Source organism: Lathyrus oleraceus, chromosome 7 (assembly GCF_024323335.1).
Source record: "Lathyrus oleraceus cultivar Zhongwan6 chromosome 7, CAAS_Psat_ZW6_1.0, whole genome shotgun sequence".
NCBI classification, from domain to species: domain Eukaryota; kingdom Viridiplantae; phylum Streptophyta; class Magnoliopsida; order Fabales; family Fabaceae; genus Lathyrus; species Lathyrus oleraceus.
Window position 1 is genome coordinate 456,493,359 of NC_066585.1, and position 10,139 is coordinate 456,503,497.

The 10,139-nt window shown below is 37.5% G+C and overlaps 1 protein-coding gene across 5 annotated transcripts; it reads left to right on the forward strand.

Moving 5' to 3' along the window:
- Positions 1-7,796: 7,796 nt before the first annotated feature.
- On the forward strand, positions 7,797-9,606 carry LOC127105730 (uncharacterized protein At5g64816). Of its 5 annotated transcripts, none has more exons than XM_051042928.1 (3): positions 7,797-7,940; positions 8,326-8,720; positions 9,160-9,606. In XM_051042928.1, the coding sequence occupies exon 2, from the start codon at positions 8,340-8,342 to the stop codon at positions 8,715-8,717; it is 378 nt and encodes a 125-aa protein (XP_050898885.1). In that variant the 5' UTR covers positions 7,797-7,940; positions 8,326-8,339; the 3' UTR covers positions 8,718-8,720; positions 9,160-9,606. The 5 variants fall into 5 exon arrangements, with proteins under 5 accessions (XP_050898885.1, XP_050898888.1, XP_050898884.1 ...); XM_051042931.1 differs by lacking the exon at positions 9,160-9,606 and adding an exon at positions 8,042-8,206 and having other exon boundaries at positions 7,797-7,936; positions 8,326-8,865; XM_051042932.1 differs by lacking the exon at positions 9,160-9,606 and adding an exon at positions 8,042-8,206 and having other exon boundaries at positions 7,809-7,940; positions 8,326-8,865.
- The last annotated feature ends 533 nt before the right edge of the window (positions 9,607-10,139 follow it).

The following is a 10,139-nucleotide window of genomic DNA, read 5'->3' on the forward strand; positions in this document are numbered from 1 at the left end:
AGCAAACCGAAAAAATGCTTAAGTACAAACATGGAAGATCAATGAGTTTGTCTGACGAGACTCTATGTCCCTTAGGCAAGGAGTTTAGATGAGGTGATTCCCTCATATATAAACCATTTATGTTTCCCATGAGGGCGACAAGGATCTTCAAGCATAAGTACATCATTCATGTATTTCATAAAGAGGTAGAAAGGACTTTCCTATGGAAGTCCAACATTTATGCATTGCCTTAAGAGGTGACAAAGATCTGTCTGTGACAGTCCAATATCTTAATAGTCGACAAGATTTTCCTGTGGAGGTCCAAAATTGGCGTATTACCTTAATAGGCGGAAAAGATCTTCATGTGGAAGTCTAATATTTATGCATTTCCTTAAGAGGCTGCATGTATCTTCCTATAGAAGTCCATCATTTATGTATTCCCTTAAGATACGACAAATATCTTCTAGCGGAAGTCCAACATACTTATCAGTGAAACCAAAATATTCTTTTTGCTCATAAATATTCTCAAATTCACACATAGGTGGGAAACATGCACCCTTTAATACTTTACAAATAACTTAACTATAATAATATTTTAAACTGATGAAGTTCCAAGTTTTAGGGATGAGTCACCCACCCAATTCCTCCGGCTTATATGCTCCATATGATAGCTTCTGGAATATGTGATATGGTCCTTCGCAGTTGGGCTGCAATTTTAGGTGTTGAGCAGGCAAAACCACTTGTCTTAACACCAATTCGCCTTCCTGCATTTTCCTTGGCATTACCTTAGAGTTGTATCTTCTGGTATCCCTCTGTTTATAGTGAACTCCCAAATATGGGTGACATCTCTTACTCTTTCGATTAAATCAATGATCCACCTCGGCCTGAAATCATTCAACTCTTAGTTAAACTAAGAATTCCACCATGGGGACATGTCGATCTCTATGAGTAGAATAACATATTTTCCGTATACCATGGTGAAGGGAGTCTCCTAGGTAGTTGAATGTGGGGGGTATGATAGGACCATAATATGTCATGGAGTAATTCATCCCACAACCCTTTGGCATCGTCCAATTTCTTCTAGATCCATTTTAAGATCACGTTATTAACCGACTCTACTTGTCCATTAGCCTGTGCATGAATGACAAAGATGGACTTTGTTTGTACGCCCAGTTCGCGGCAGAAATCAATAATTATGGTGCTAGCAAATTTGGTTTCGTCATCTTATATGATGATGCTTGGTAGCCCGAACCAACACATGATATTCTTCTAGTAGAAGCGATAATTTCTTTGTGCAATAAATATGGAGACAGACTCCGCTTCCATCCACTTTGTGAAGTAGTCGACTCCTACAATTACAAATTTCTATTGCCCATGCGCCAGAGGAATGAATTTAGAATGTCCATGCCCACTAATAAAAAGGCCAGGGTGTTGCCATAGAGTAAAAGAGCACGGATGGGGCATACCAACGTGTCTCTGGCATCTGTCAAAATTCTTGATGAACACTACATTGTCTTTCATCAACATGGGCGAATAGTGAGAGTGAAATAATGGAAGGTGTGACCCATTTCAGTTTTATGGGGGGGGGGGGCACGGTGTTGTATTGGCTAAAAAGTACATATGTGTGACACACCTAAGCTGGTAGGAGTGGCCAGAGGATTTAGCGTTTCTGGATGTTAGGACAAGCTCATGAGGTCAAGGAGTCCTGTTTTAGATGTGTTTTTTGTGTGTTAGAGCAAGCTCATGAGGGTTAGGATCTCTGTTAATGGGGTATTTTCGGTGAATAATAGATTTGTTCTCCCCCAACCCTAAGGTTATGATATTTATAAAGGCTTATGAGCCTGGATTTTGGGGTTTCTCATAAATAGCAACCGCCTATACTAGTAATGGTAGTGGACTGTTGAATCTCTATTTTCTAGGAAGAGTGGGTTATTCTTTTGACTTCTTTTCTGTATTATCTTTGACTAAGACACGTCACTTCCCAAATTTCCTATCCTAAATGAATAAGACGCGTTGTGGGCGATATGATCCCTTCGCCTCTTAACAGATCTCGCAAATATATCATTACACATAATATTATCAATTTAGTGAAAACTTATAGAATCAAAAGCATGAAGGATAAATTGAAGAAGAAATATTTACATAATTGAGATTTAATTAAATAAAAATGGAATCAAATATAAACATTAGCACAAGGCTATGTAAGATTGATCATTTGCATGGAATGAGAGGAGGTGGTGCTCCTTTACACCACTAACGATTATCTTCTTCACATTTCAGGAGGTAAAAATAAGAAGAAAAAACTATCTCTTGATTTTAGCTATGTTTCTTTTGAACATAAATTTGTTTCTTTAGAGTTGTAACATAACGACACTAATTGAAATATGCAAAATAAATTGGATTTGGATCCCCAACTTACTTAATAGTAAGAGAGTCCAGCATGTTAAAAGTGTTATCTATGAAATTACAATTGTTATAAAATATTTTACTGATATATTAAAAAGTGATTCTTACATGTTACATCTACATGCTTTAAATAAGAGAGAATAAAAGACCTAATGGACTTTGACTAATGGGCCTCATTACTAATAGAAATAATTACTATTTACAATCTAATATTTACAACACTCCCCCTCAAGCTGGTGAATGGATATCTATCATTCCCAGCTTGCAAGTAAGTTGCCTGAATCTTTCTGTTGGTAAGCCTTTTGTTAACACATCTGCCAGTTGATGCCCGGAAGGAACGTAAGATGTAGTTATCAGTCCACTATCCAACTTCTCTTTGATAAAATGTCGGTCAATCTCAATGTGTTTAGTCCTGTCATGCTGAACAGGATTATGAGCAATACTAATAGCCGATTTATTGTCACAAAACAATGTCATAGGACCTTCACATTGTATCTTTAAGTCTTCTAGAATTTGTTTCATCCACAATAGCTCACAAATTCCTAATGCCATAGCTCTAAATTCTGCCTCGGCGCTTGATCGAGCAACTACACTTTGCTTCTTACTCTTCCAAGCTACAAGGTTACCACACAGAAAAGTACAATAGCCTGACGTAGATCTTCTGTCACTCACTGATCCAGCATAATCCGCATCAGTGTAAGTCTCCATAGTTAGATTTCCACCTCTTTTAAACAAAAGTCCTCTCCCTGGAGTTGCTTTAAGATATTGTAGAACGCGGTCTACAGCCTGCAAATGTCTCACCCTCGGATCATGCATGAATTGGCTCACCACACTGACTGCATATGCCAAATCTGGTCTAGTGTGTGCCAAGTAAATCAATTTTCCCACTAATCTCTGATATTGACCCTTGTCAACTTTGTCACTTTCCTCCTCAAAGATTATCCTGTGATTTTGTTCAATGGGAACACTTGCAGGTTTGCATCCAAGTTTGCCAGTTTCCTGCAAAAGATCAAGCACATACTTCCTTTGAGAAATAAAGATGCCTTGCTTTGAGTAGGCTACCTCAATTCCCAAGAAATACTTGAGTTGCCCAAGGTCTTTCATCTCAAACTCTGCTGATAATTTCTCTTTGAGGAAATGTCTCTCAGTCAAATCATCTCCTGTAACAATAATATCATCAACATAAACAAGAAGTATAGTCAGTTTTCCTCCTTGTGAATGTTTAAAAAATAAAGTGTGGTCTCCTTGACTTTGCTTATAGCCCAAACACATCATTGCCTTTGTGAATCTTCCAAACCATGCCCGAGGGGACTGCTTTAGTCCATATAAGGCTTTCTTCAATTTACACACCTTGTTAGCTCCATTTGTTATGCCAACACCTGGTGGAATCTCCATATACACTTCTTCCTCTAAGTCTCCATGCAAGAACGCATTTTTAACATCAAACTGTTGCAATTCCCATCCACATGAAGCAGCAAGAGATAGTAAAATTCGAACAGTATTCATCTTTGCCACTGGGGCAAATGTCTCCTCATAATCAATACCATACGTCTGAGTATAACCTTTTGCCACTAGTCTTGCTTTGTACCGATCAAGTGTACCATCAGATTTGTACTTTACAGTATAGATCCATCTGCATCCAACTGGACTTTTGTCTCTTTTCCTTTCAATAATCTCCCAAGTACCATTTTTTTCAAGTGCTCTCATTTCCTCATCCATAGCTTGGACCCAATTTTTATTTTGCAATGCTTCTTCAACAGATGATGGGATTTTCACAGAATCAACAGCTGCAACAAAACTTTGATATTGTGTGGAAAGATGTTTAGTGGAGACATATTGAGAGATAGGGTGTCGATATAGGGAGGGACAAGATCTTTTATCCTTCCTCAAAGCAATGGGTAAATCAACTGGATTAGTGTCACAAGTATCAGAAATGGCACAATCATCACTAGAGGAATCATTTTCAGTACTTACCTCCGGTTCAGGCGATTGAATTTGTTTCTGGAGAAGGTCAGGTTTACTTCTTCTCTGATACACTAGAGTTGGTGCTGGAGGTGCTGATTCCTGTAAAACAGAAGGCCTTGAAGGACCAGGAACACTTACTGGCTCAGATTCAGGTGTTGAACTAGGACTCAAACTCAAACTAGGTGACAACTCGGGTTCAAGAGAGGGAACACTGATAGGTGTTCTAGGGAGGCTAGGACCAAGGATCAGAAACTCGGACTCAGACTCTGACTCTGACTCTAAGTCACTTATGTTCTCCCCCTGAGACTGAGAACGAGTGAAATATGACACATTTTCATGAAAGGTGACATCTTTGGAGACAAAGAATTTTCGACTCGGAGGATGATAACATTTGTACCCTCTTTTGTTGGGTGCATAACCCAGAAAGATACATCTGACAGCACGGGGATCCAATTTGTTGCGATATTGTTTGTGAACATGAACAAAAGCAACACAACCAAAAATGCGAGACTCAAGAGTGTGTAAGATAGGAACAGATGGAAAACGTGAAAGCATAAATTGGGCAGGACTTTGATTACCTAACACTCGAGATGGGACCCGGTTAATCAGATAGGCAGCAGTAAGAATTGCCTCACCCCAATAAGAGGTAGGAACAGACATTTGAAAAAGGAGAGATCTAGCAACTTCAAGTAAATGATGATTTTTTCTTTCTGCGACACCGTTTTGTTGTGGGGTGTCAACACATGTGAATTCATGGAGAATGCCATGTTTACTAGTGAAGTTGGAAAAGGTATGATTGACATATTCTTTACCATTGTCAGAACGAATTCTTTTTATGCCTTTCCCAAATTGCGTTTGTACCATATTATAAAATTGGGTAAATATTTGTGGTACTTCGGATTTAGTATTCATCAAGAAAATCCAAGTTACCCGAGTACAATCATCAATAAATGAGACAAACCATTTTGCACCAAAAATATTAGAGGTAGGGGCAGGTCCCCAAACATCAGAATGAATCAAATCAAAAGGTTCATCACTTTTATTAAAACTGGAAGGAAAAGATACACGATTGTGTTTTGCCAACTGACAAACATCACACTTAAAAGACTCAACAGAATGGTGTAAGAACAACGACGGGAACATAGACTTAATTATATAAAATGGAGGATGACCGAGACGCTTGTGCTGAAGCCAAATTTGTGAGGCTGAAGAGGAAGACTGAGACTGGAAACAGGAGGACAACACCTTTGGATGGTCATCAGAGAAGTAGTATAACCCTTCCTTTTCCTTAGCAATTCCAATCGTCTGCCCCGTGGTAAGGTCCTGAAAAACACAATGGGACATAGAAAAAATTACTTTACAATTCAGATCACGGGTAAGCTTATGGATGGAAATTAAATTGTGGGAAAGTGTGGGAACATGAAGCACATATTGCAACTGGAATGGAGGTTGCAAGTCAATATTTCCAGTGCCAACAACACAAGCATGAGAGCCATCAGCAACAGTGATATAAGGAATACTCGAAGGTGTGGTATAAGAGCATAATAATGTGGAATCAAATGTCATATGATTAGTAGCACCAGAGTCAAGAATCCACGCATTCTTAGGAATATTACCACAAACAGTAAGAGATCGGGAACACAAACTCTTACCAGTAACTGCTAGAGACCCAGAACCAGAAGGCTTACTCATGGAGTCAAGCATAGATTTCAACCGTTCCACATCATTCTGACTGAAGGAGGAAAGATCAGTTCCCCTCTTTTCAAAGCTTTCAGTATCCTGGACATGTGTAGCAACATGTGCCTGATATTGGTGCATGTTGCGAGAACCGCCACCTCGGCTAAGAACCTGCTCCCTCCCATGAAGTTTGAAACACCTATCCTTTGTATGCCCTGATCGGTTACAATGCTCACAATAGAATTTGTCACGAACATTCTTGGATGATGATGGTGGTGGTCCTTGTCTTGTTGTTTTGCTAGCTACTAATGCTGACACATCCGGGGGCTGTTCATGAAGCATAACTTGACGACGGGTTTCCTCACTACGGACAGTGTAAAAAACTTCATTAAGATCAGGAAATTTTTCCTTACCCAAAATTTGCACCCGAATAGGGTCAAATTCAGCATTAAGGCCTGCTAGGAAATCAAAGATCCTATCCCGCTCAACAACAGTATTCAAGGTGGCAGTATCCTTGCTGCACTCCATCTTCAAATTCTGATACTGATCCAACTCAATCCAAAAACCATTGAGAACTCCAAAATACTCAGTGATCGAAAGATTTCCCTGCTTAGTGTTGAAGATTTTCCTCTTTAAATCATAACAAGCAGACATATCTTGTTTCATGGAATAACTGCGACGAAGATACTCCCAAACTGCCTTTGCACTTGAGAGATACATGCAATTTCTACTAATTTCTGGAGATATGGAGTTCCAAAGCCAAGTAATAATAGCAAAATCATCTTTATCCCAGGAAGGGAAGTTAGGAGCAGTAACCAGAGGAGGATTTCCTTCAATATGATCAAGCATGTCGCAACATTTAAGAGTGTGTCTGATGAACTGAGACCATTGAAAATAATTTTTGCCGGTAAGCCAATAACCTTTTTGAACGACAAAATCCTTAGCATTAAATGGGGCTGGTGGGTTTGTGGGAGGTGGAGGTGGAGGTGGAGGTGGAGGTGGTTGATCGTTAATAATCTCAGCCATTGAAAGGACAATCGAGAGAAAACAAACCAAGAAACAGGATGAGTTAGGGTTTCAAAGATGAGTGAACAAAAACAAGAAGCACACAAAACAACAATGACCCAAACACCCAAAAACAACAACAAACTGCAAACTGCAGTAAAAAAAACTCCGCTACAAGGCGGCTAGGGTTTAGGCGGAAGCGAATCCCCCAAAATCGGGAGCTCTTGATACCATGTTATAAAATATTTTACTGATATATTAAAAAGTGATTCTTACATGTTACATCTACATGCTTTAAATAAGAGAGAATAGAAGACCTAATGAGCTTTGACTAATGGGCCTCATTACTAATAGAAATAATTACTATTTACAATCTAATATTTACAACAACAATAAATATATTATTAATTGAATATACAAAAATTTCGAGATTAATTACTAAAATTTATAAAATTGATTCCATCATCATCCATTTGTATTATTTTATAAATTTTTAAAATAAAAGTCAAATTTATTATAATATCCAACGACTATGATTAACTAATGATGTAAAATCCTTTTTATACTGTCAATATATTTCAATTAAATCCATTAAATATTTTTACACGGTCAATTAATCACAACCATTGATTTATTTATAATGTTTGATTTTTGTTTTAACTATTTAAAAGTAATAGAAACGGAGGATTGTCTACAACTTTTTACATTTACGGTGCATAACCATTAATCTTTTTTTTTTTTCTATTCAATTTACGTTTTTTTAATTTTATAACTAAAATAATATTATTTTAATTTCATCTTCCCCTTTGCAAATTTTGAGTTCTTCCATTTCCTTTAACCTAACTAATTTGCAACGGCATCGGAAATTCAAGCGCGCCACCACCGTAGTTCAAGCACGCCGCCGGTTGGTATTGCTATTTTCCATTTCTTCTTCGCCTTTCATCCGCTTTCTACTTCAATCTTTTCTATCCATAATTTTATATTATTTTCCAAAATATCTTCATTGCAGCGGACGCGAAACTCCGCGCCGGCAGTTACACGCGACGGCTTTTTCTCGGTAAATGCACCCGAGGCAGCCGCGACAATGATGCTACTGTAGAGGCTAGCGGCCACTCCCCTTCGCGCCGCAGAACACCGATTTTTGCCGCAATTAACTATTTAGAAATTTCTTTGTGTACTGTCTTGCTAATATTGGTTCACAATTCAATCTTGAAGTTTTGCAATTCGTTGTTTGTTTTGTTCAGAGTGTTCAGCAGCGTTTAATTTACAAGAAAATCGGCTGAATTTGTGTAGGTTTTATCAGAGATATGGGTGAAATTTGGTGGCCACTTTTGGGGGCAGTAATCCCTGTGGTTATTGCAGGACAAGCTTTTAGAGCGAAGAAAAAGAACGCGGAAGAGGAGAAGTTGAAGAGTGCAAGAGGAAGAGAAACGAGTTCTGCTGAAAATTTTGTATGTGAAAGGGTCTGCACCTCAAAGAGGATGTTGAAAAAGGTTGGCTCATTCTCAAAAGATCCCATTCCTGATACTTGTGTTACTGTCTGCGGCGTGTCCGATCTTGATGCGTGTGCCGATGCTTGTGTTCGCACTGTTTGTGTTAATCAACATCAAGTTCCGAATTGGAATGACATTTGCCTTAGGAGATGCCAGAGTGAATGTCTTAAACTTTCCTCTCAGTCTTCTTAGCAGGTTAGTTGCATTTAGGCAATGAAATGTGTATTTATTATGTATTGAGTTTTGTTATAGTTGTCAATTATTCGGCTCGTCGTCATGCCGACTCGTGAATCCGAATTTGTTATAAATTCTATTGAAATGCAAACTGGGTTTTACTCAATTAGTTTCTAATTCATTTAATTTACTGACTGGAGTTATAAATGGTTGTTTTTGTTTCTTGAATCTGGCCTTGTTGGTGTATCAGTACAGCACACATAAAGATTAGAGACTTGTAAAACAAAAATTGACATATATAGATATAATCTACATGTATCTTATATTTCAAATAGACATGGATTTGAATATATCAACAACAAAAAATTACACATGGATCTCTGAATTTGATAGATCTGCAGTATCCTTCTATAGTATTCTATCTTATATCTATAGACCTGTAATATACTATCTTGAACAGAAAACGAGAAAGCAATAAAATAATGAAGGGTATGTGTTTATTTTTGTGTTTGGGCAAGAATTTGAATGAAGAAATGGACGTAAATCAATGACCAGGGCCTTTAGGACTTGGTCCAGAAGGCAACCGCTGAAGCCAAATTGACATCATGTTCTTGGCTTGTTCGTAAGCTGATGAGGTTTGTGTTTGGAGGTTATTAGCTTTTGCAAATGAAAACTCTTGTGAATTCCTTAAAACCCTGCCTGCTTCCACTTTACTTTGATTTTCACTCATCAAAATAACCAAACAGATCATAACAATTGTGATCAAATTCAAAAGGGTACATGCCTTTACGTAACTCATTTTTGGGAACTTTTAGTAGTACTAGAAGCTTAGAAAATGAGTAGTTGTTTGCTATGTGACTTTGTTTGTGACTTGGTGGTGGAGTAAGGGAGCAGGCTTTCGCTTTTATTTATAGTGTGACAAAGATAACATGATGTGTTAAATTTGTGCTTGTCTTTTTGGACTTAACCTGCTTGTTTTGTGGACATTGGTTTGAACTTGAGGCAATTACGTGCTGACCAAGGACTTGGGAAGCTGCCATGCAGCTTCAAATAATCACATTTTTGCTTACTTTTTAATACAAGCTTTAAAAAACTTGATAGAACCGGTCGGTTTAACTAATCGAAACGAGTTTGTTTGATACTTCCTCCGTTCCTTTTTAAGTGTCATTTTCTTGAAAAAAAATTGTTTCTTTTTAATTGCTAATTACAAGTTTTAAAGTAGTATTAATTGTTTTTTTGTTAAAATTATCTCTAGATAATTATTATAAAGAGAGAAAAAGTAAAATGAATGTAATAAATAATTTAGAATATTATAGGTAAAAGAAGAATTATCATTTGAAAAGTAATAATAATGATTAACTTTCTTGGTATGTGTAAAAGGTAAAAAAAAAAGACATTTAGAAAAGATACGGAGGGAGTATATTATAGATCAATGAATCG

Excerpts from the sequence above, each read along its gene's own strand:
- LOC127105730 (XM_051042928.1), top strand. The coding sequence starts at position 8,340 with ATGGGTGAAATTTGGTGGCCACTTTTGGGGGCAGTAATCCCTGTGGTT.